Source organism: Falco biarmicus, chromosome 3, assembly GCF_023638135.1.
Source record: "Falco biarmicus isolate bFalBia1 chromosome 3, bFalBia1.pri, whole genome shotgun sequence".
Lineage (NCBI taxonomy): Eukaryota > Metazoa > Chordata > Aves > Falconiformes > Falconidae > Falco > Falco biarmicus.
In genome coordinates, this window is record NC_079290.1 from 111,488,979 (window position 1) to 111,514,923 (window position 25,945).

At 40.1% G+C, this 25,945-nt stretch overlaps 1 protein-coding gene across 3 annotated transcripts; it reads left to right on the forward strand.

Moving 5' to 3' along the window:
- Positions 1-3,610: 3,610 nt before the first annotated feature.
- LRRC38 (leucine rich repeat containing 38) lies at positions 3,611-25,348 on the forward strand. 3 transcript variants are annotated; one of them, XR_008820620.1, is made up of 4 exons: positions 3,611-4,389; positions 16,916-16,983; positions 19,669-19,908; positions 20,131-25,348. XR_008820620.1 is itself a non-coding variant. In XM_056330648.1 (3 exons), exons 1-3 carry the CDS (start codon positions 3,762-3,764, stop codon positions 19,744-19,746), a joined length of 774 nt encoding a protein of 257 aa, XP_056186623.1. In that variant the 5' UTR covers positions 3,611-3,761; the 3' UTR covers positions 19,747-25,348. The 3 variants fall into 3 exon arrangements, 2 of the variants coding, with proteins under 2 accessions (XP_056186623.1, XP_056186622.1); XM_056330648.1 differs by having other exon boundaries at positions 19,669-25,348; XM_056330647.1 differs by lacking the exons at positions 19,669-19,908; positions 20,131-25,348 and having other exon boundaries at positions 16,916-19,206.
- The last annotated feature ends 597 nt before the right edge of the window (positions 25,349-25,945 follow it).

Here is a 25,945-nt window from a genome sequence, read left to right on the forward strand (position 1 = left end):
GCAATCTATGATCAAGTGTCCCTGTTACTGCAACAAAGAGCCAAAAGGTGTAACCGGCTGTGCAGGTAGAATGAAATTCAGATGGTGGGAGGGCAGCATGCAGTAGGTTTCTCATTTGGCTCCTCAGCCTTAGTGCAATCAGAGAACTAGAAGCTTGCTTTGCTCCTTGCATTTTCTTCCCTTCTCAGGTCTATGCATTGGTTAGGCTTGCTCTGTGACACTTCTGCTGTCGTCTTGTACATGCCTCTAAAAATAGCACATAAGAACACCACCTCGATTATATCTTTTATTTTCTTGCAGGGAGTGATTGGGGTTTCTTTGATAGGCCACTGGGAGAGGAAGTGAAGCTCAGAGTATAGGTAAACCAGGAGTATAATAAACAACTTGCCAGGAGAGACCAGAGTGGTTGTGGAATGGCCACTGTCCTGCAGGGCACAAGAGGGTGCTGTGCACTTAGCAGACAGCAGGCAAAAACTCCTTATTTTTAGTGGTACAGGTTACTATAACTGACTGATGCAAATAAAAGACTAAAAAATTAAAGCTTTAATATCTTATTGGATAGAAAGCTTTTCAGAATCTCCTTCCTGCTGTCCAAAATCACATGTCTGGCAAGTGAATGAAGCTTCAAAAAGATATAAGGGAATTTCTATGCTGTGGGAAACAGACGAGGTACAGAAATAGGCAGTAACTAAGGAATGAATAAAGCTGAATGGACAAAATGAAATGGGAAACGTTACACAGAGAAAGGTCAGAAAGAAGCTCTGTGAAATCAAAGAGCAAGAGAAAGGTGTCAGACCATGGCAGATGGCCTGTGATGGCAGGCATTGCAGCTGTTTGCGTGGGTGCTGTGGGAGCAGGGCCTGTGTTTGACAAACCTACAGGGTACCTATCTGGAAATATCCAGGGCCTGACAGTAATCACTAGTCTGCTGCCAACCCCTTCACAAACGTCTCAGGAAAGCTCCATGGATTCTGTGGAGAAATTGCAAACTGCGTGTGAGTGTGCAGAATGAGCAGTGAAGAGAGTGTTGCTTACAGTGCTTCCACTACAGAGGGTAAGATGTAAAGAAAACCCGTGAGCAGCTGAGCAAAAGCAAGGTCTGTTTCTTACAGAAAGGAGTGGTAATTTTAGCAGGGGCTGGTGGAATTTTTTGGGAAGCTGAGTCCTATTCCTACCCCTGCCACTAACATGTTCTTGGATCTTTCACAAATTGTGCCTTATTGTCTCTAGTCTGCCATCTGTGAAATAGGCATAATAATGCTGAGGCATCTTTGAAAAGAAAATGTCAGAGTCTGATTCTGTACGTTCAATAGAGAAAGGGTGGGTCTGCATAGGGGCCCTTAAGATCCTGTGTGTTGATAACCTCACTGAATAGAGAGGTAGATCTATTTATAGCTATCTGTTTATAGACAGCTAGGTAAAGTTATCATTACTACAAGGTATCAAGTCAGTTCTGCTTTCCTGTGTTAGGAACAGCTTTATCTCTGACCTAAAGCCTTAATTGAATTAGGGGCAGAAAACCAGTAAATTACAACAGGAGCCAGTATTTGCAAGATACGGACTGAAAAATTGAAAAAGCATCAGTTCTGTGTGAGAAATGCCAGTTGCAGTTGCTTGTTGATGCTGATTCATTGAATCCTGATGCCAAGAGTTACTTTACTTGGTTTTTTTTTTAATTTTATTCAGAAGTAGCCTATCAAACTTCAACTTCCTTCGTAATTTAAAGGTAAGTATTTTAAATACTCATCTCGAGAATTTAATTGGGCTTTGGTCTGGTGACTTAGAGGCAGCTGTGCCTATTTCTTTCTGGGTGGTGGTTTAAAAGTAATTCAAGACATGGAAGACACCTGGAGCAGGATGTGTGTTTATAGGAAGGATCTAGAGGCTAGCTGAAGGTGGTAATTTAGCTAAAAGACTTATGAATTAGAAGCGAGGTGTGTGGCAAAATGTGAGAGAGGTGTTCAAAGTTGTAACCCTTCCTGGCATGTTCATTTCCGAAGAGCAGTTCACAGAATCGCTGAGGTTGGAAGGGACCTCTGGAGATCATGTAGTGCCACCCCCCTGCTCAAGCAGTCAGAGCAGGTTGCCCAGTGCTGTCTCCAGTCCAGTCCAGTTTTCAGTATCTCTGCAGATGGATACCACAACCTTTCCAGGCAACCTGTTCCAGTGTCTGACCACCCAGTAAAAAAGTGTTTTTTTTGTGTTGAGGAATTTTTTAATCTGTGCCTATAGCCTCTTTTCCTGTCAGTGCGCGTTACTGAGAATAGTCTGGCTCCCTCTTCGTTCCCTCCCAGCAGTTCAGTGTTTCTACATGATTACTGAAGGAGAGTAATTTAAATAATAAATTAAATTAAATAAAATGCTATATAAAAATAAATATTAAATACTATATATATAAATAAAACATAAAATAAAATACTGCTTTCGTTGTTTGAGATTTAAGTGCCGGTATCTTGGGAGGGTAGGCTGTCTTTGAAGGAGATTTTTGTACCTTGTCCTGGGTGAAAGACACTCTGACTTCACATATGAAATATGACCTTAAACTGAGATTACTGGTTTCTCTTTGGCCTAGGAATGCGCTTTCCAAAGGTGTTTGAGTTTGTGCTCTAATATTCAAGACACATGCACCCAAATACAATCCTTCTTTTTAGAAAAATCTTCCGTTATAGTCATAGCACATAGGTGTGGCCCAAGCACTGGAATCCCATTTCTGTCTGCTTTACTCAATGTGCATAAAGAGGGAGGGATGGAGTTAGAAGTTCAGCTTGCAGCTGGCAGAGGACTTGCCTTTCTGGGTGTGGATTTGGGGATATCAGAAAAACACAGATGCCTCTTGCAGAATCATCTCTGCTGTCCCATGGCAGGCAGGCAGATTGATTATCAAATATTTCAGCCCCCTGAAAATGAAGAAAATCTGTTCAATTTTAACTACCTGAAGATTTGATCCACAATTTTCACTTTTATGTGGCCCATCAGACATTACTGGTGCCACTTTAGAAAGTAGCTGATTTGGTCATTAGAACAGGAAGGAAAAAAAAACCTCTCACTTTTGAGACCATATTCCTTGTTGCTAGAGTAGGTTATACTACTTGGTTAAAAGATAATGAGTCATATTTAAATAATGTTAACACGCTTGTTCTAAAAGCTGAGAAGGCATCCAGGAACAGCACCAGTCAGCCTTCCTTGTCTTTGGGCTCCCTCCTTGCTGTTCTTCTGCTCCCTGTTTTACAAAAGAAAAAGAAAGCAGTCCTTAGCAGTCAGCCAGGATACATACCAGCCCGACCCTCACTTGCATTTCTATAGGGTATTGGTCACCTTGACAAAATAAATGATTTCATCAGGGTTTATTACCTGGAGGGCTTTTTAAGCATAAGCTGTTGCTGTCAGAGTCACAGGATCAGGTGTGTTTTCCCATTTGCTGGAATATGCAGCAAATAGGCAAACAGGCTCTCGGCTTTTTTTGGCTCACAAAAGCAAGGGAGTCCTTTGAAAGATCCTCCGTTTACCCAATCATCGCTTCCCCTTACACTGTACAGCATTATAATATTCTGACTGTGTAAATCCTCACATTTGCCTCCCTCCCTCTTTCCCTCAGTCACTCTCCCTCCCCCCTCCCAAGACTGCTGCTATCGGATCTGTGATGATATGTGATCTCCTGGATACAATCACACACACACACAAGTACCAGGCACTACTGCTCAGCTGAGCAAAATGTCTTTCTCTTAGAAGTGGTGCTCATCACAGCTTTCAAATCCTTGACGATGTTGCCATGCTTTCCGTTCTGCCTTCTGCCTTTTTCTGTCTTTGCCTGCCTGCTTTTCTTACCCGTGGGTCATTTTTGCCCTGCTGTCTGTAGCTGTATGGACTACCACACCATAGATTGCCGGGATCAAGGACTCCCAAGTGTTCCTAATCCATTTCCATTGGATGTACGGAAACTTCTTATAGCTGATAACAACATTCAGGCGATACCAGCTGATTTCTTTATATTTTATGGAGATCTAATCTATTTGGACTTCAGGAATAATTCCCTCACTTCTTTAGAAGAGGGCACTTTTAGCAGTTCTACCAAACTGGTGTATTTAGACTTAAGCTACAATAATTTAACGCAGCTTGATGCTGGGATATTCAGATCAGCAGAAAAACTGATAAAATTGAGCCTTGGAAACAATAACCTGGTGGATGTGGATGAGGCGGCTTTTGAGAACCTGGAACAGCTCCAAGTGTTAGAATTGAATGACAATAACTTACAAAGCCTAAATGTGGCAGCCCTAGAAGCGCTTCCCTCCCTGCGGACTATACGCTTAGAGGGCAACCCTTGGGTCTGTGACTGTGACTTTGCCAATCTTTTCAGCTGGATACAGGACAATGCATCTAAGCTTCAGAAAGGTAAAGCTTGGTGGCTTACAGTAGTGTGTACCTTTCTCTGTATGTGTGTCTTGGAGGGAAGGAGGGTTCTTGGTCAAATTGTCTGTGTGCTGCCTGCAGTGACCCAAACTGCATTTTTGGTCAAACAGTAATTGCATGCTTTCAACAAATGAGTCCATTAAAATGGTGTTGGCTTCTTTTTGGGAGCAGGTCCTCCTCCCAGTTAAGAAATAAAATTTAAACATTAAGCCCTAATAATTTTGATTTACAGACTAAACTTACCTAGGCAGTGAAAGAGCCTTTTCAAATTCATTCAGCCCGGAGCTGGTTCTCTTCCAGATTTCATTTTCACTCTGGTAAATATATTTTCTACAATAAGCCCTTTGAGCAGCTAAATATTCTGTGCCAGCTCCTTAGGAAAACTGATTTATTTCTCATTTAACGGATCAGCTATAAGCTGCTACAGAAGAGTTAAATCTCCTGTTTTATGCAACTGTGACTGTCAGCCCTTTCCTGAAAGTAATTTGTTGTGATACACTGTTTGAAACACTCTTCAGTAGCTTGATTTTGACTGTTTTCATTAAAATAGCACTGCTTCCAGTATTAGGAATAAATTGAAATGGCTCTGGAACACCCCAAAATGCAGGATATATAATACTGTTGTTTGGGCCAGTAATTTGCAGAAAAGCATGAGCAAGAAATAAAAGTATTAAGACTGCCATGCATAGGGAATCCAGACTCTTGCTCCATGTTTCCCACTCGACCCCAAAGCCTCTCTTAATCCAGCTTTAGCAAGAGATCATCTCACAGTTCATGTCTCCCAACAAGCACCAGGGCATAGACTTGTGTCACCGAGCTGCCCAGCTGCTTGGAGAAGGCAAACGGCTTGGAGCATAAAACTTTCCAGAGAGTATTCAAGTTATTACTTGGCCTGAAACTGCTGGTGTCTGGGCTGTGTTCAGGGGGGTATGGCTGTGCAGAAGATGGTGAGAACTGTAAGGCTGGGGGAGAAGAGCTCAAGAGAACAGGTTATGGCCAAGTAACTCCTGCTTTGAATTCAGGCAACAAGGGAGAAAAACACAGTGAGCCAACAAATTTCAGAGGCCTTTTCTCTCCTTTCTTGATCATCAGAGTCTGTAGTCAGTTATTCAGGTTCTGCCTATGCTCATGACCTCGGGTAACATATTTTTAATATACTCATCTAGGTTACCCTAAATATTCTTAGCTGTAAAACTTTGCTGTTTTAAGGAAGAAGTCACGTGAGGAAAAAATGTTGGGATTTTTCTTGTCTGCCTTGGTGAAACTTCCATCTTGATTCTTTCCAAACCAAACCTGGGGCTGTTCTCCCACCTTCCATGATGCTTTAGCTAAAGTTTGCTCTATTTGAACCAAGTGCTTGCCCATCTCTCATACTAAACATCAGTTTGATTTCCCTGTGCTTTCCATCTCCTTTAATGAACTTCTAGCTCCTTCCCCTTTATCCAGAGGCTGTTCAGTTTGACAGCCTGTCCCAGCCCATCTCTCTTCTCTCTTCCACCCTGTCAGTATTTTAAAGCGTATCTGAACTTACGTCTGGAAATCTCAAGTGACTGAGCTTTCCCATGGTATTGCCAGTGTTCCCCAGTGTCTTGCAAGCTTAGGGAGAGGTTTCCTCACAGCCTTTTGTCTCATCCACAGTTGTGTTTCAGCCAAGTAGCTAAAAAGTTACTAGCTCATCCAGATCTTCCAAACTTTCATTTAGATTTGATTTGAGAAGACGAGGAGGGAAGGAGCAAATATTCCAAGTGGTAGGTTTTATGAGAGCTGTCCGCCTGACATGGCCGAAGCAAATGTTTTGCGTTTGTGCCCAGGAGCAAGTCCCCTGAAATCTTTGCAGGCAGTCATATTGGCGAGATCTAGTGCATGTATGCAGAAAAGTGCAAAGTCAGCAGTTTCATTGTTTGTTGTGAGCAGCTGCCACAAAAATACTGGTTGTCTCCTTTAATGATTTAGCAAAACATTATTCATAAAGGTGCTGGCAAAACTAAACCCAAAAAGAAGACTGTCTCAATGAGATTTTAAAACCATATGGCCACAACTGAGTGCCTTTTAAAACAACTTTTGGAAAGTCAGCGTAAAACTTAATTCTTAGAATTACGATTTGATTGCATTTTATATCCAGTTTTCAGTTTTTAATGATGTTGCAACTTTATACCCATTAGGAACTAATCACGTTAGTGTTACTTGTCTGGTTTACTTGTCCAAAGCCAGGTTTGCCTGGCCTTTCCTGGGAGGGGTGGGAAGAGCAAGTGACTGAAAGAGTCGGCGTTCAGACTCCAGACTTCTGTACCATACTGCTGTAAGGCTGAGACAAGTGTTCTTGCAGCAAACACATCAAGATAAGTAAGGCAACAGGCATTATGCCTGGAAATACAGCAGAAGCAAAAGACAGGGATACATTTTCAGGGCCCAGGAAAAGAGCTTAATTATCCCGACTGCATGCTTCTTCTTTATAATTCTGCAACAGCTCAAGCATCTGCATTGCATGGCCTATACAAATGGAAAACGGCAGGAAGGAAAAAAAAAGTTGGCTGGTGTTTTTCTTCTCTTGGTTTTCTTTAAGAATAAACTGTGATTAGCAGTACAGAATGGTTCCCTGACAGATTGGAGTTCCCCAGCCTTTAAACGGCAGACTTTGTAACCTGGGGTTACTGAGAAGGGAAACGCGTGGAAGGGTGAATGACAGTAAACTTGCACTAGTGATCCCCAGTCCTTTCGTGAAAAGTACAAAGCATTGCAGGGAAGCTAAAGGCTCTGTGCACCGTCTTACGCAGGCTTGGGATGCTTCACAATGGTTAGACAAGACCAATTTGATTTGAAAATTAGAGTTTTGTCAGTGTGAACTGGAATGTTGATAATTGATCCTGAAGTTCTCTACCTCTGTAATTAAGGTCTCTGGAGAACTCAGTGATCTGAACAAAAGCCATACTTCAACTCATTAGTTTTGCAAAAGCCAGGTCCATTTTCTTTCTGGCGTGCTGCCAGAAATAGCTTGTAAAGTTATAACTTATGCTGACCTGTCTGACTAGCTGACTGTAAACCCTCTGCCCAGCTGAGCTGCCTCTGCACCTCTAACATGTCACTTCACACAAACAGCTGGGGTTTGAATCGTTTTTACAGATCCCAGCATTTATTCATCTAACCCAAATTTCGAAATGAAGTCTTAATTGGCCGTAAGTGAATACTCTGACATGCCAGATTCATAGGCAGACTTATGAAAGAAACTGCACTGAAAGTCTGGCAATTAAACTCAGCGCTTTAAAACAGCAAACATATTTTTATACTCATGAAGAGATAGTAATATCTGCATTTTCATCATACTCCAAAACCAAACCACATCCCCATCCCCCCCTCCCCCCCCCCCCGTTTTGGTTATTAATTGGTTAAAAACAAATTAGTGTCTGTAGAGCAAAGTAGACAAAGGAACTGTGAAGATCACTGGAATGGTGATAAGTGGAGAATATATGCAGGTTGTTCTTTTTCCTAGAGAAGGTAAAGTATTCATTATGGATCAAAATGGTTAAGTTACAAAGCTTAAACATTTTCTGTGAGGTATGTTTGATTTTATAGGCATTTGTTACACCTGAATAGCAGCATGGTGGCCAGTGATTCATATTAAAGGCTTCCCATTAGGAGGAGCATGGAAATCAAGAATACTACATAATTTTTTAGAAATAGAGAAGTTGTTGTAAGATCTCTGTCCCTTCAAAGATAGGTGTAAAAACTTTCATGAAAGGCTTTACTCCATGGGGGGCATGCAAACTCTCAGAACAAACACACAACGTGAAAGATCAAAGATCTAATTTGGTCTTAAATGTATTAGTCAAAGGATTCAGGGAAATCATATATTTGAGCTGTCTGCTATTATCTTCTACCCTCTGCTTGCCTGTATTTGATCCATCTTCTTGAATTTTACAAAAAGCAGTTGACAAGGCTGAAGTTCTCTGACGTGAGAACTGAAGAAAGAGGTGGACTCTTGACAGTAGAAATTAAGAAAAATTTGATTAAAAGCAGGAGAGGTACTGAATAAAGGCAAGGATGGTTATAGGTTAAATTAAGCAATTTTGGGGCATTATGTTTCAAAATTTTGAATTTAGTAAAGTCTAAGGACATTTGGCATTCATTTTTTCAAGATCAAGGGTCACCTTGGAAATTTATTGCATTTTCTGCTTCAAGGGAAGCTGGAAATCCTACAAAAATACACTCAGCAATTTCTTATATTTTGAAGATCTTTAATCTGCTTTCAGAGCTTATTCTGTATCACATTTTATCATGGCTAAAAATGCACTTTCCTTTCTTGCTTCATCTCTTAACCTACTTTTTTTAGTAATACTGTTTGAAACTCTGGGCTTATCCAGCAAAAGGTTGTTACTGGTGCACATGACCTACAGAACTGAGTTGTGTGAACGCTTCCCATTTCAGTATTTCAATACAAATGGCTTGAATGGAATAAATTTAGGTGAAAGGTGCTCTCTTAGTGCGTAGCACTGCAGAATATGTTCCTTGAACCCATCTGAAGATCCCATGTCAATGAAGGGATTGGATTCAGATAAATTGCGTGTAACAAAAACCAGTACAAGTAGTCTGCAACGGCCACATTGAAGTACTTTGTAGAGAACTGTGACCGCATTTCTCCTTTCCGTCATTTTGCCCTCATTTTGCTTTTTACTTTCTTTCTTCTCAGTATCTTTGGAAAAACCTTTTTGGGAAGTTGTGTAGAGTTTCTAGGATTGCAAGAAATAGTTGGTTTCTATGTTTTTCATGCTAGATGCAATGTTTTCTTCAACCTTTTATGTTTAATACATACTCACAAATAATTTTGCTGCCCTCTATTAAAACAGTAATAGAAAGACTTAACAATTTGATGAGAAGGTGTAGACTGAGCATTTTTATGGGTAACCTGTGTACAGTGATGTTTCCAGAAAGACTTGCAAAAATCATTCAGAATTGCCAGTGACAGAATTCCAAATAGACTTGTGCTGCCTGTGTGATAAATAAAGGAGACAGATGTTCTGAATGTTTGGAATTAAAGTAGCACAAGTTTAAGTGAGGATCAGTGCTCAGTGTTAGGCTTCCCTGTTACACACAGGATTAGTTGGCACAGTGTCAGTTCACCATCTTCCTGAATTGTAACGTTTATGTTCACACCACTACAAGCAGAACTGGTAAAAGAAGCCTGAAGAAGACAGAACTGGGTCCACGTGCAGAACTGTATCCTAAGCAAAGGTAACTGCTGAACTTTACTGGAAGAAAATTCATTAGTGGCAGCAAATCCCGTGTCACAGCATAAAGGCTGTAGTTGCCACCACATTTTCCTCTTCATTTGGTCCCATGTTGCTCCGCTTTGGGCAGTTGTGGGCGAAAGACTAAGATACTCGAAGGGGGTTTTGGTGCCAGTACTGATACAGATGCCATTTAGCTACTTCCAGGACTTCTGTAGCTAGTACCTCCTCGATGTGAATGGATAGGTAAATTCTGGTAAAGTGGCATATTTCCAGACAAAGACTGTCTATGCAAAAGAGTAGGAGAGAAGTTTGGCAGTGAGAGGAGGCAGAAAAAAAGAAAAAGCAGGTGACAATGAGACTGTAAGCAGCCTTCTGGAACAGGATGCTCAGATTGAATTCAGTACAAAAAGAAAGCGGTTTTGAGATTCAGAAGTGAATCAGTGTAGTGAGAAGAATGGATTGATTTTTGTAAGCCTGCTTAGAAAGCTTGTGCCATGAGGGGATCACCTCTTGCTTCTTGGGCTGTTTCTATCATCCCATTCCAATCTAAGATGCAATACTAAACTTATTCTGTGAATAAAATAACGCCTTACTTCACTAGTCCAGACCTTTATAGTATCCCTGGGGCTCACTGAAAATATTAAACATTGTCTTCAGAATAAAACATCATAATTTCATGGTGGTACCAGTTCCATCTGACCTTCTAAGCTAACTAAAAGACAGTGAAACAACTGAGCATTTTGTAAGTCCTCTTGACTTACCATTCTTTATCAGTACCTGTTTATTCATCTGCTATGTAGAGAAGGTTGCCTTAACTTCATGCACTAATATAGAACCAGAGCAAGCTTCAAGTAAAAAGGACAGGCTGTTCTGTCCATTACAGCCGTGCAGTTCTTCCCCCAGTATCATGCACATGCTAGTACATCACTAATACGGAACATAATATCCTGTTTTTTTGGAAAGGAATTAAAAGCCTTAAGACATTTCACACATTCAGCAGCTTTTATTCTGTTCAAGCAGAAACTCCTAACAGAAATTAGATTCCCTAACAAGCGCATCAAATCTGTTTCTATATATATACGCATATATAAGTACATAATTTGATATCCTAGTCATTTTCAGTAAAATGATCTTACTGCCACTGTCTTTTCACTCTGTTTCTTCCATCTTAAGGTTTTTTGGAGTACTTCCATCTTTCACGGATTTGACGATGTGAGGACAGCATTTGCAGATGTGAACATCTAATGTTAAACTTTGTATTTAGACATTGAGGCAAAATGTTAAGTACCCTCTAATGTTGATCTGTGGGACTCTAGGGCACTTGGCCATAAAAAGTTTTATTTAGGGACCTAAATCTAGGCTTCGGGATTTTTTTAAGCCTTGCTGTTCTGATAGCTTGAGACTATTTCCAATGAAATTTCATAACTCTTCAGAGGCAATGCCTCTCTCACTGCTTATTAATACATCTAATACATTAGTGACGGTGTTTAAGTAGACTGAAGAGAACTACAGCTGGAGGCAAGATACCATACAAGAAATAAAATGCCACATTTAAACATTTCAAGTCTCTGTCAGCTACATTCAGCAATGTGAGAGAACAGCTAAATTCCACCCAAAAGGGCAAATACCAGTCTTAGTTAAAAAAAAATAAATAAATTGCAATATCATATTATAACGCTCTTACATTTATTGTATAGATAGTTACAAACATCTCTGCATGCAGCTCACTTAAATATTTATGGCTTCAGGGTTTTTTTGGATGTATTTCCTATACATACCAGTGTACGTATGAGCAGACATTTTCATTATCTCATACTGTTGTACATTGCTGAATGTTAGGAAACATTTCTGTTGATAACCTGTTTTTTTGAACTCCACAAATACCCAGCAGAATTGAGGCCACCTTTTTTTTTTTTTTTAAACTCTGCATCAAAATTATAGATGGGAAATCTCACTGTGAGGGTTAACAGACAGACCATAATATCAAAGTGATAATGAATTTCAGAAGTTGTCCAATAAGATACGGTTAGCCTAGGTACTGGAAGAAAAACAAGTCCAGGAATACACATGGAGTCCTTCAAAATAGTTTCAGGTGACCTGGAGTAAGTGACAGCTTCTTGCTGCTTGTCTTTAGTTGAAGGAATATAAACTGAAACTCATGTTACAATATCTCATCGGTCAACATATCTAGGGAAAATGCATGTCAGGTCCGAGGGCAGGCAGTTTCCATGGGCTCGATGGTCCGGCCGATGTACTGTTGGAAAATTTCTGATCAAACAGTACCTATGAGAAACGTGGTTCAATTATGGCTACAGAGTACTAGCAGAATGCTAATGAAACTTGGTATCTGGGGGTTTGTGGGTTTTTGAGATTGGAAGATCAGTACAGTTATGACTTTAGGGCTTTACAGCATTGTCAGTCTGTTTTCATTAATTTACAAGGAAATTATTAATTATTTGTATAAAGACTGGTTTCAGGCTGCATCCATTTTTTAAGAGCTTCAGTTTTACAGGGGAAGTATTTCAGCCTCTGCCTCTTCAAGAGAAGCAGGCCTGCAAATAGGCCTCTACAGAAACAAAAGCTGCAGCTTAATTGCTTACAATTAATTGTAAAGGTTTATGTGCTAGACTTCAGTGGAGTCATAATCCTCTGATTGTAAGGCATCTTAAAGTCATGTTGTTCTAAAACCTATTAGGGAATTTCATTGAAATAAACTCTATCTGTAACCCTCCTGCATCACTTTATAAACACAAGTATCTTTTTTTTCTCTTTTTAAAAACATGCCCCTCCCTTAACATCTTTGCTCTAGAATCCCAGCATTTTCATACTTCCTGTGTTGCTTAGGTGATCTATTCCTCAGGGTACAGCCCCATATTTTTATCTTATTTTATTTTTTTAGTGTTGAGACAAGCCTATATAGAATCTAGCACCTGTCCCTTGACTGGGGCTTCAAAGCATTCCCTTTTTAAAAGCAAACAATACATTACAGCTTGCCAGTATGGTACATCTGCTTCTTCAGATGACGTAGCAGAAAGATACAGAGCGTGTGACATTGTCCTTGGGACAGCTGGAGTTATTACAGATAATGTAATGGCCCTGACCAAAATAGCATAAGCTATATATTTATAACACACTCACACTTGTTATTTCATCTACAGATTTGTTTGGTATGAAGAAGCAGCTCTTTGAACATGTTGTGGGAACAATGATGTATATATGTATATAACTACCATCAAAAGTTTTCTTGCTGCAGCCAAGCACTAAATATCGAACTGCTTTGAGATAACCCTTACAAGAAGCCTGGCTGATTTTTTAAAAGAATAAATTGAACAGGTTCTACAGAATTAAAAAAAGAAATCAAACAAACTTTAACCACTTGAATGTTGTTATTTTTTTAAAGTGTGTGAAAGTAGAGCACTAAGGTTAAATGGCACTTTCCTGTCCTCCGCAAGTCTTGGGGGTGGGGGGGGTCAGGTAATTTGATCGAGCCAATCTATATGCAACAGAATCACCCGGAGGAAAAAAACCACACCTTATAATTAACACTGATCACTTTATAGAAGCCGTTCCTCTGTTCATTGTTCATTCAGAGGGTGTATGATGACCTGGGATTACTTCCCGCCCAAGCAAAGAAAAAAATTGGATCTATTGCTGGGCACGAATGTAACAGGACGGGTTGAGTATAGAAAACATCAGTTCTCCACATGCACTGGATTCTCATGTGATAAGGGCAGCCTACTTTTAAATAATGTAAAGAAAGTAATGCATTGCTGTGGAAAGAAGCAGATGAAATGGTATTGTTCATATGTCATCTTAAGCAGACGTGCATATGACCTTCATGTTACGATGTGTTCAGGTAAGCAGTCAGAAGCTCTGGTGTAATAACCCCTGAAGTATCTTTGGGAGGAGAAGTTCCTTGTGCTACCAGAGATCCAGCTGCTAATCTTAGTACTGTCACAAATGAACAGTCTGTTCCAAATTCTCTTTGGAGTTGAAAGAAAAGCTTCCGTTAACTGTACAGGGGTTTGCAATAGTGTCACAACACAGCAAAGAAAAACATTCACTGAACAGGATGGACTAGTAAAAGTTCCTCTCACCCTCAGTCACTGGCATGGCTTCCACTGAGCTCTGCAGCCCTCCTAGGTTGCCTCCTGCACGATTTTAGCAGACTGCCTTGTGTGTGCATGGGAGAGGTCAGTTCATTCCTGTCTTGTTGAAAAGATGGTGCATATGCAGGGTGGCTGAAACTGTAGCTGGGAGCTAGCCAGGCGTCTGGACTGGCCCTTGCTCTATGATGCTCTATTTTGCCTATTGGCATCTATTTTTCTCAATGACTAAGAATTCTGCAAAAACTTGAGGCTAAGCTAGCACATCGGAGTTTCACAGAATAAAGGGAGTAGAAAATTCCCATCTAATGTATTTGGTTTGAGAACATGACCTAGATTCCAGTACCCATGGCTACATGAAGAGGAGCTTTTTTATTTCTGGTTATTGCATAATCAGACTCAAAATCATTACAGTATGCTGATTCTCATAGCAAGAAATACTCTCTAAAGTGACTTAGTATGTTGCAGATTCTTTTCTATTTGTATTCTATGTGTTGTGATGTTAGGTGAAAGCCTTTGGGAAACAGGAATAGAGCTTGCAGTCTGCAGGCTCAGTTTTCATCCGTAGCAAAACTGCTGCTGGTAATAGTAATGGATAAGTGGTCTCTTTTCCATCTCTAGGATCCCAGGCAAATACTGCCATACTAAATTATTTCTAGAGGCAAGGGCTGCAGTATGTAGAACTTCTTAGTTTTCTTCTGGAGTCTTTTTTGCTTTGTCTCTTTCTTTTTAATATATTATTTTTCTGCTTCCTTATGGAAGCTTAGATCTGATACTCCAGCTCATCAAGGCTATTCCAGTGTGGAGATACTTTTAAAAGCTGGCAGGTGAGGACACTAGAGGATTTCTTTTGCAGTTGGCAGAAACAGAAAAAGTTGTTTATGGTCACCTGTGTACTCTATAGACATGCTGCAAGCATGGCTCAGCTGCTGTGAAAGCAGCAGTTCTCATGAGGTCTCAACAGAACAGTTTTACAGAAACACAGTTCTGTGGAAACTTGGGTTTTCTTGTCCTTGCTACAAGAAATGGAATTTAGGTGCCATATTCACTTGGACCAGGCTTTTCGGCCAAAATACTGCAGTGGTCTTTTCCTATTAGCAAGGATCTTCCTCTTCAAATGCATTTGCGATATGTTAAATTCATTTTCTTGCTTTTTCTACACAACAGCAGTAACCGCTTCGATTACTGTCAACATCACGTTGATTCACTGAAAACTGTTTGCTTTTTAAGATCTGACTAAAAAGGCAATCCCAGCCTATGGCTTTTCACTTCTCTCTGATTTCTCATGATTTTGAATAGGGAAGGATATCCATCTGTGTCCCCTTTCGCTTGTTAATCTCATTAACCCCTAGAATTGCTATTCCCAAGTTGTGACAAAAAGAAAACAGACTCAGTGAACAACTCTCATTTCTTTCAGTAGAAAGGTTTGTACAAAGAGCTCTGTTGCAGGCTATAGAGTGCAGTAGTATGTACTTCCTCCAGCCATCTGTGCACTTCCAGGCACACTCAAATGCTCCAGTATGGCAGCTTGTATACGAGACATGGTGCCTATGAATACTGCAGGTTGCAAAAGCCTCAGAGGATGCTTGAAACTGTGCAGCTCCTTTACCTTCTGGTCCAGTTCCATGGACAGGAGGTTTCAAAGTCCTGCAAAGCAAGTTGCCTCACCATCTGGTATGCATTGCCAGCACACTCCAGGCTCAGAAAAAAAATGCAGCATGTATTCAGGTGGCAGTTTGCCTAGAGGAAACCATTCAGCCTTGGACATACTGACTGTTGTCCTGTTCTGCTGGCAGCTTTTATTACATTGTCTGTGAGAGGCAGCATGAGAAAGAAGGAACATGACAGAACTTTAGGCAAACACAACAGATAGAGGATGGCTTTGAGGGATCGAAATTTAGTACAGTCATCATTGCAAGGTCAAGTAAGTCAGGGTGGTAACTGGATCCATAGTAGACTTGGCTAAGACTCCCGCTCAAATCAACATAACAGCTGAGCTGGATCCAGAAAACCAGTCAGGTTTGCACCACTTGCCCTAGCAGCCTGTGTTTAATAGTAAAACATCATATGCCATAGCTGTTCAGCCACGAGAAAAATGGGATTCACAAAAGCTAACGAGATCTTACCATCACACATTCCTTATTTAAAGTGACTTAATGGTTATGTGGTAGAGCTGTGTGATGGAAGTGCCCTAGACATTGTGTGCCCACAGCAATGTAGAGTCAAAACCTGGGAGTCCATTCTGTGATCATTAGCAGACAAAGAGTAAAAATGTATCAAGTAAGCCAGCAGCAGTTCTAACATCATTAATACATAAATCTTTTATTTTGCCTTTACGTTATATCCTTAATAGCAAGATAAAAGCTCTCTTGCTAGCAGCCTTACAGACTTTACTTCAGTATTGTTCCGTTCTAGCCCTGTTAATATACTTTCCTGATTTTCCCCTGTTGTGAATGAAGAGGGAGTTGGGCATATGCAATGAACTCTATGCTTTTATTGTTTAGTACCAAACTGTATTCTCACCAGTTTTTTAATTTTGATTTTTTTTGCTTTCACTATGAAGAATGCAGCTCTAGGCGTTCTTCAGTAATACATGGGGGAATAACACCAGCTAGCCTGCATGTCCTCATGACAGAGAGAAAAGGTGAAAGCAGGGCATAGAAAAACAGTTATCTGTTAAACTTGAGCTTTTGTTTTGACCAGAAGAAAAAGACAATTGTAGTTTTGGAACTACATGGAACAAAGCAGTGTAGGTTTTTCCACATCGAGGTGTGGAAGGAACTTCAGAATCCTTGTTATCCTGTTTTGCAGTCAGAATTTCTGTTCAGATGGGGTAGCTGGGAAGTGCTTTCAGGTCTCCAGATTTAGATGCATCCAGGGTTCAACATTTTTTTGATTATTTTTTTTAAATCCTCAAAATCATGGTCCTAGGTCACATGTGGCCTTCTGGAAGACTGAAGGTGAAATAACTTTATTTCCAGGAGCCACTCAAGGGAGTTATGTTATGGCTTTTGGATAGCAACAGATTTTGTCCCTTTTTTCCCCCTGAATTTTGTAAAAATCCATAAACCTAGAATTAACCCTAAAACTTTGCTTCAGCCATTCGGTCTCTGACTGGAGCAACAGAAGGATTCATCGATATTCTGCTGATTTGTTTCCCTTTCCTCTTCTTTGCAGGTCTCCATGAAATCCAGTGTTCCCTGCCTGTAGAAAATAGAAGAATCTTTCTGAATGAATTATCTGAGGTCAGCTTTAGTGAATGCAAATTTAGTTTGTCATTGACGGACCTTTTTATCATCATCTTCTCTGGAGTCGCAGTCTCCATTGCTGCTATTCTATCAAGCTTCTTCTTAGCAACCCTAGTACACTGCTTCCAAAGATGTGCTCCCAGTAAAGATGACGATGATGATGAAGACGACAGTGAGGACTGAACTTAGTCTATATACTTAAGTTTCCCTGGTTTATAACTTACTAGATCATCAGCCAAAGGCTAGGAAGAAAAAAAGTAGGGTAAAAGCTTTAAACATGAATTAAATGAAATCACAATGTGTAAAGATCCCTTCTCATCTCATGATGGTCACAGGTAGGAACTGTAGTTTGCATCTGAGACTGTTAGCTTCGCTTACATATGTAACCTGATGCAATGAGACCGGGTTCATTTCTATGATGCCTAATCAAACACTGCATTTAAATTAGAAGATTAGAGGGAAAAGGGGGAAAGACAAAAAAAAAAGTTCCAGTGTTTTAAAAGACTAACACATCTTCCAGATTGTCCTGATGAGATGCAGATTGCTGTAAGTGCTTAATAGGCTTGTTCTAAATACACTTTGAAAAAGACTGCCTAAATGGAGGCATTTCAGCTGGAAAATACAGAAGAAATTTAAAATAGTGTCCCTCCTAGATTTAAGTGGTGGGAGATTCTATTAAGCTCACACAACTTTCTAAGTTACAAAATGCAATTAGATTAATTCCTAGAATTGTAGAAACCGTTATAGGAAGGTTGGCATTTTTCTCTAGAAATGCAAATGTTCTCTATAAACATTCATCCTCCATTTAATAACAGCAGTTGCAAGCATCATTCAGCCAAAAAAATTTTTTTCTGGAAGTGAATGTAATTCTAGGTTTGAGTCATCCACTGCAGCTGCCTGGCACCTCTTTGGTCATGGCACAAATACTAAATATAACATTCTTTTGCATTTTTAGATGCAATGAAGTAAAGGATTTCCCTTCCCTGTAATGCTAGGCACAAGTAACTCTTGCAGCATCCAGTCCATTTAGTTATTTTCAAACCCTAAGGGCTGTATTCTGCTACTGATTATACTAGAGTAACAACAACTGCAGTGAACACCATGATCCAAATTGGCAACTGTATAAACAAGAGTGGAATCTGGCCCACGAGGTTTCTGACTGTATTATAAATTTGTCGAAACTTGAGCTCTTCTATATAATGGTAGATATTTTTCTTAAAATTAAAAAAGACATTTATTACAAGAGATTTTTGGAATAGTGCCGGACAGCTTTTTAGGATAAGTATATTTTTAAAATATTTGTAATGGAAATATTTTTTTAAAGCTCTGTGTATTTAAAGTATTATCTAGAGTAGCTGTGAGGGCTTGAAGTAATGAATAATATAGTAATAAACAATCTAAGGACGGTATGCTATTATAAAAGAATTAGATCTGATAAAAAGTAGCATCTATTTAACTACTGTAAATGCTATTATTTCTTTAAAAACACTCTGGTTAAAATATTGCCTTGCTCAGTTAATATGAATGGTCTTTCATGGACAGTTAGTTCCAAATCTCTTGTATCCGTTGTACTAATTGTTCAGGCAGACAGGGTGAATTACGGCGTGTGCGTTAAGGGGAAATACGGTGCAGTAGGTAGGGCACATGGGTAGGACTCCATGCTCCCGATGTCCCCATCGAACAGTGATCAGGTAGAAGACCTTCAGCAAATCACTATCTGTCTCTGCCTCAGTTTCCCTACCTATGAAACGAAGATCATCATAGCTGTTTATCTGTTCAAGTGCTTTGAGATGTGCGGGGGGGGGCACTATATTGGGGCTGCGTATAATGATTATCTATGTTAGTCTGAAGCAGATGTTACGCAGTAGGTCTAATTGAACTGTTACCAGTATGACCAGTATGACTTCACTGACATCAGTGGAGTTACTCCATTGGCTGACAGAGTTTGTAGTGGAGTTTGCACCATGCTGAGGTCAAAACCGGGACAGGAGTGTTTATTTCTGTTAGCTCTACAGCTTATTCAATGCGACTTAATGCTACCATTGTTAAGATTATTATTTCTGAAAACACATTGAAACAGAATTAAGTAGGACAGTGAGAGGATATTCTGTATCAATACTGTCTTAGTCTATTCTGATTCTTTCAAGCAAAATGAAATGACATGATTTACACTGTGTAGTGCCATGATTATAAATAACACAAATATATTTATAATTTCAACATGGGCTTTCATGTTTATTTGTATATGGGTATGAAAAAAGGAGAAAAACTGTGCCTGATTCTCTCATCACTTATAAACAGGGTTTTGCAGTATGGCTGGAAATATGCAGCTTGTTGCCCCATGCAGTTGCTGAAGTATGCTCCCTTTGCAACAAGTTACGGATACGTTACCAACAGTTTTATATTTAGAGCTGTGCAAATTGTTCAGTCATGGAAGGAGAAACTGGGACACACTTTTTTGTCTGCAAGTGTTATTATGGACTCAAAACTTAAACCAGTTAGCAAAATGATTTGTCCTACCGAACTTTTCAGTGAGACATCAGTGAATGTTTCAGCAAATGTCTACCCTTCCTGTGGTAACAAAATTATGGTTTTGTTTTATTATCCTGTAAGGCTAATTGATTTTGCAGAGGTCGCACCTCAAACTCAACTATTTTGACTGGGTTCTGCTCTTACTTGCAGGTTCATCCTACCGTGGTGCCTCAAACTGAAGATCTAGATTTGTTTATAGTTTGTAGCTTTTTGTTCAACCCACCATAAAGCACTGGTTGTATTTGGAACTTAGCACCCCTCAGAACAGCAAGGAACAGACCAAGGTGACACCCATATAATCCAGTGCAAGCTGAAGAGCAAGGTTTAGTAAAGCTTTATTTATGAAGCTGCCATTCTGGATACTCCATCACATCAAAGTGGTTTTGCAATGTATGTTTTCTTCCAGATAAGAAACTTTAATCATATTTTCCCCTATTAAGTAATGTATATTTCATAAGTATTGAACTCATCCAGTCAGTAATATTTAGTCATTGTAAGCATCAGCAGTTACCTACTATTAATATTGATTTTGCATTATTCTAATTGCTAGTAAACGAGACAGAACATGGATTAGTTCTTACTGAGATTTTTCTTATTTTATATACTCTTCAGAGGAAAACATTCTCCTGTTGGAATCTTGCCAGAACTAGTGATCACCACAATGATCCCCTGCAAAACTTTGAAAGCAAACTTCGTCATGAATAGGAAGCGGCCTGAAGGCTGCATTTATTATTGCAGTTTTACCCCCACAAAGGTAATAACATGCAGGTAATCCCAGTTCCAGCTTTGTGGACATGGGAAATGTTCCTCTCCAGGGATGCTGCTGTGGGTGGGATCCAGTGAGCATGCACTCCCTTCTCAGACTGCAGTAACCCCCGTTAAGATTAGTGAAATTACAGTGGTGCCAAGTGTAAAAGCTGAATTTAGCTCCCTGTGCAATACATCGCTAGCTCAAGAAGCGCTGCCTGTAGGCGATTATAAATGTGCAGTAGAAAGTTTGTCTTAATTTATGATTTTCCTTCTAAAATGACTTTATTTTCGTGGTGGTATCTTTCACTGTCAGAAGTGAGCAGACATTTTACCTGCTTCAAGGGGAAGGAAAGATCCTATGTGTGACCCAAATAAAATGTTGCAGGCTGAAAGAGCCGGGATGCAGCTGTCACATTGCCTGCAGCTATGTCTCCTTGATGAAATGCTGGATCTTGGTATGTGTGAGGATCCAAAAAACGTGCAAAGAAGGAAATCTGCATGATGTAATTGAGATAGAGTCTGACTTTTTAAAAGTGTGAGCATTGGTTTAAAACATCTCTGATCCACAGAATATTAAAATAAAGATCACCTGAAGCAACTGTCCAAACCTAGCATTTCACGCTCAGCCAGCCAGCATCTTTCTGAGGCAGCTTCAGTCCTGCTGTGATTCTTACTTAGATGTGAATATTAATGGATTGTTTTCTAGAGCAGCATAAAATGCATTGGGAAAGTACCTGGAAGGGATGGTTCTGGAAGCTCCTAAAGGGGCACGCACTGCTTGTCTACCTCAGATACATAGTAGGGAGTGACCCATTGTACACTGACAGCTAAAATTTAGTCTGGCACACTTAGAGAGGACCAAAAACGGTCTCATCTTTCGGCTGTGGGAAGAACCGTGTGCAGTCACCTCTTTATCTGGATAGGATGTACACACTTGTGTGGTAGGGAGGAGGGGTGTGTGTAACAATACTAGAGCTTGCTGTAACTATCACCCCTGTAGACAGCCTCAGTTGGGACAGCTGAAGCCTGGTGGGGGTGCTGAGCCTGAGACAGTCCATCCTTAGCAGAGTTCCTCTGTGCTGGCTTTCAGACCTATGGGAGCAACTCTACAGAGGACCTTGTACGGATTCCACGTGTGCTGCCTACCTGCTACGTGAGTAAATGACTTCAGTTTCCAGAGTTGCTAGCTGGCACATTTCTAAGTTCAGCTCATGGCCCCCAAAATAAAGGGGGTTTGATAGTGTCCAAATCTGACCGTACCTCCTAGAGAATGATCTTCTCACTTGTGGTGTAACTTGTTTTATTGACCACTAGTGGCAACTGAGACGCTTTACTGTGGAGGTAAGTCATTGTGATTCATTGTGGTGAAGGAGATGTCAAAATGCTGAATCTTTTCATACTCTTTCCAAAAATAAACCAAAATATACATTAGGAAATTAAATTTCTTGGAAAGTAAGATCTGCCATGGACTCGGAGTGCCAAGCAGCCTGTAATATGCACGAACCACCAGAAACTTTGTGTCCTGTCTGTTAACATTGGAGCAATACAACCTTGTTGTAGAATTGTAGAAAATAGCTATGGAAGAACCTCAAATACATCATCTAATGATAGCTGAAGCTTCATAATGAAAATACTTTTGTTTTCTAATCAAATTCCTACTCTCATCTTGCCATCATCTTCCCCTTTGTGTCTTGGTTTCTGTATCTTACTATCTTGACTGTATCTAGAACAGAATCTCAGTTCGGTGTTATCTCTGAATGGCACAGCAATACAAGCCACCAGCAGCAGCAACCTACCAGCAGACTAGGAAAAACGGTGCTTTGTTTATGCTGACCAACCATCCATCTGTGACTGTAAAAAGTTAGCAGGAAAAAACTATGGAATTTTAAGCTGACAGAGAGAGCAACAGGAGACCTTCTGTTGCAAAGCAGAATGCCTGAATTATGTGTCTCTCCAGTTCCCATCAGCTCTCCCACCCCACCCAGAGCTCCACGAAGCCATGAGAAATTGTGTAACATTGGGTTAGCAGCACATAATGTGCTTTTTTGGGGGCTGTCAAAAAACATACGAGTAAACACTTCAGAGCAGGCTTCTGTTAGTTTTGTGGGAAGTGAAAAGTTTGCAGGGAGGTGAGCAGCAAATAAGAAGTGAAGCAGCTTGGGCCAGAGTTGTTCAGTGGAGTCAAATTTGCTTCAAAGAAGCATTGTTTGGATCTCAGAGCCGCTTTTTCACCAATTTCTGTTAGCAGTTGTGAGGTCTAAAGGTTAGCCAGTTCACAGCCAGGTATGAAGTAGTATAGTCTATTTCAAGCAGAAATTGATGTCAGTTGAATTTCTAAGGTTTACTGCTCCCAGCCAAAGCACAATTTGCCTATTTAAAAGCTTTAATTCGAATCTGAAATGTGATATGTCACTAAGTAGGCTGTACAAAAATCTTATACCAACTCAGAACTGAGAAAATAAAAAACGTCCATCCAGATAGTGGTGCTAGCAAGATATGCTTCAGTTGTTTTGGTATGTGAGGTCATTCTTCCAAGCTTGCATATAAGCAACTGGATTTTGACTCTTCCATGCTCCTCACCAATAGCTAAGCAAAGAGCAGGATACGGGCATTGTACACCACCTTGGAAACTCCCCTTAGCTGGAAGAAGAAGCAAAAAAGAATTGAGGATTGAGTGGGACATCCAGCTTTGTGACCTTCGCTTAAAATCTAAATGTGATACAGTCCAGCTAACTTGACATTCCAAGGCGTAGCTTGCTGCTGTTGTGTGGGGGGTTTGCTCTTTAATTAGGGCAAGTGTTGAAAGACTTTGCAGTAGAAATAATGTTTGGTCTTCATGGTATTTAACAGGGAATGAAATGACTGTGAAGATACTTGACAAACAGTTCTAGCCTATTTTTGTCCACCAGTTTTTCTCAAATTGAGAAACTGTCACTCTCTTAAGAGTGGATTAGGTTTGCAATCTGCAGTTGGTTAAAGCATTACTCTTTATCCTTTGAAGATCTGGCTTCAGATGTGAATTTGGGTCACAGGAGGAAATGACCAGAATAAATCCCTTAAGGTCATTCTGGTCAATTGGGCAAATGCACAGAGATGCTCTTACTAACAATGCGAACTGTATGCTTGAAGATGGGAAAACACTTCTTTGAACTGAGTGATATGTAAATATATTCTAGAAATACTTTCTCGTAGAGTAACTTGATGTTGAAAATTCACAAAATCCAATTATTTGTTTCCAAGAGTGATATAATATTGTGAGTGCAAAGTTAGATCTATTGTCCACATCTTAAAAAAAATATGAAAGAATTGGAAGAAAAAACTGGTTTAGAGATTATTCAGTTTGGAATGGCTTTTTTTTTACAACTAAATTAAAATAAACCCTGCGATGCAGGATTTTAAATGAAAGCAGAAAGTGTTCTAACCATAAACTCATGAACATGATACTGTATGGCAGGAAAATGACTACAGATTTAACATAGTCTAATTTATATCCTTCCTTGAGGGAACAAAAGTCATTAGGCTGAGAATTTTGTATTGTTTTCAGAGGAAAGATTTAATGCAGGCTAATTTCTTCAATATTGGTGTATAGGTTGCAGATTATCCATCATTGAGTAGTGTGAGCTTTGTGAGACTGTGAGTGCTTCAAAGGGAGTAATTGCTTTCTGGTTAACCTGGAGTATGTTTTGACAAAAACAATTGTAGTTGTCTGTTGGCTTCGATTCTGATTTCACTACTAAATTATTTGGGATCTGGTCTTATCTGGCAAAGATTGGGAGGACTCCATTAACTTTACTACTCCGATATGCTGGTTTACCTAATGAAGATACTGCCTGGATAATAGAAAGTCTGCAGTCATTCATCTGTTTGTGTTATGTTTTCATACAGAAAGGAAGAAAATCACTCTGCGTGGGCCTTTTGTAGTGGTGATCTGCATGTATGTTGGTAACCTGAGTTTGTGATTTCTGCATTGGAGGGTGAATGCTAATTTTATTTAGGATTATAGGTGGCATTATTCGGAGGCTGCAGACATCCTGTGCAGAGAGGCCGTACAACTTTTCCAGATTCTTTCTGGATTCAGTGGTATTGCTCTCTGCTCTGTGAAAGGAGGATCTGACCCTGCTTACCAAAACCTGACTGCAGTCTTGTGTATCTCAGGCAGCAACAAGGAGGTTGTCATTCTAAGCACACTCCCTCAATCTAATAACCACTGTACATCTATGTCCTAGTTTGATGATGGATTTATAGTGAATGTCTTTAACCTCAGTGTAGCCATCTGCTCTGTGAAGCAAGCTGGCACTCCAAAGCCATTTTTTGCTTCAGAGTGTCTCCTTGTAGTCTTACAGAGCAAATAGTGAGTCATCTCCTCCCACCAGCGTACAGCAGGATTGTAACCCAGCTCAGTGTGAATGCCCAGTAGGAAAGACAGGTTGCAGAGAGTTCCCCAGCCAAATACAGTAATAACCTTTGTGCTGAGGAAAATGAAGGCTTGTCAGAGTAAGCAGTGTAGACGTACATATGTCCTCAGCAGGGGCTGTAAAGGGGGCTGGAGTCATGATTACGTTAGCCAGACATGTTGAGGGGTCATTTGTAGAATCTCCTTGTTGGTACGGTTATGTAAAGACAGGCAGGCATTTTTGGGTGAGCCTTCTTAAAATGCAGAGGGCAGAGAAATCAGATGTTTCCTATTTTGTTGCATCTGTTTTACTGAAGACGTCAGAGCTATGTATTACTGGACATGGGCACCAAACTTTAGCATTATTTCTTCTCAGCTGAACCATGGAGCAATGACACACTAATCTCTTGAGGGATGTGTTAGGTATGGGAATGTTTAACTCCTGTGGTGTATAAAGAGAGGGATTTTCTTGTGCATAGGATTGATGAGCTGAGTAAAACACAAATCTGAGATAATAGCTTTGTCTCTGCCGTGGTGGTATGATTTATTTCTCCAAATGTTATATGAAATTATAGGAATTTTAGACTGATTGATTGGTTTTCTTTTGGTTTAAGATTGTCTTTGATATAATAGAGATATGTGGAAAAGATTTTAAGATACTGCTACCTCATTTTCATCCTTGCAGCATCACTGGTGCAGCTTGTATGCAGTACATGCGTACGGTAGCACTTTGGCATAGTGTTGCGTATAGTGCTTTATATACCCCTTTCACTGTATGACATGCACAGAAGCTGAGGCTTAGCACAGTTTCTCTGTAAAACCCATGGTCACACAGGGAATTGGTTCCAAAGCTAGGTTTCAACAGAAAATAATAGTTTTTAAATTTATCTATTACTCTACACCTTTGAATCTTTGATAACCTGTTCTAAATCACATGGCTACTGAAGAGAAGATGCCCACTGACCCCCTACCATATGGGCTTTTATCAAGCAAAATGCCTTTGGATTCTTCCAAGGACGTATGGTCTATGTATTTATTTAAGGAAAGCTTGCCATTCAGTTAGTTGCCCGTTTGCCCATCCTGAAGGTCCATCTGTTCTTTTCTGAGATGCAGGAACTGAGATTTCACTGTCAGCAAGAGGCACTATTCCTGCGAGCCTCCATCACATACCTCTTTGCAGTGCAGTGAAGCCCCTGGCGCACATCTACAGGCAACGGGGGAAACCCAGTGCTTATTCTACTTTCAAAGTCCTCCTTTGCAGTTCCTGATGAACTTCGGTCCTTG

What these genes read in the sequence shown, in the direction of transcription:
- LRRC38 (XM_056330647.1), top strand. Translation starts at nt 3,762, where the DNA reads ATGTTGCCATGCTTTCCGTTCTGCCTTCTGCCTTTTTCTGTCTTTGCC. An exon ending in TGCATCTAAGCTTCAGAAAG is followed by an intron (nt 4,390 to 16,915) that starts GTAAAGCTTGGT and finishes TCTTCTTTGCAG; the next exon opens with GTCTCCATGAAATCCAGTGT.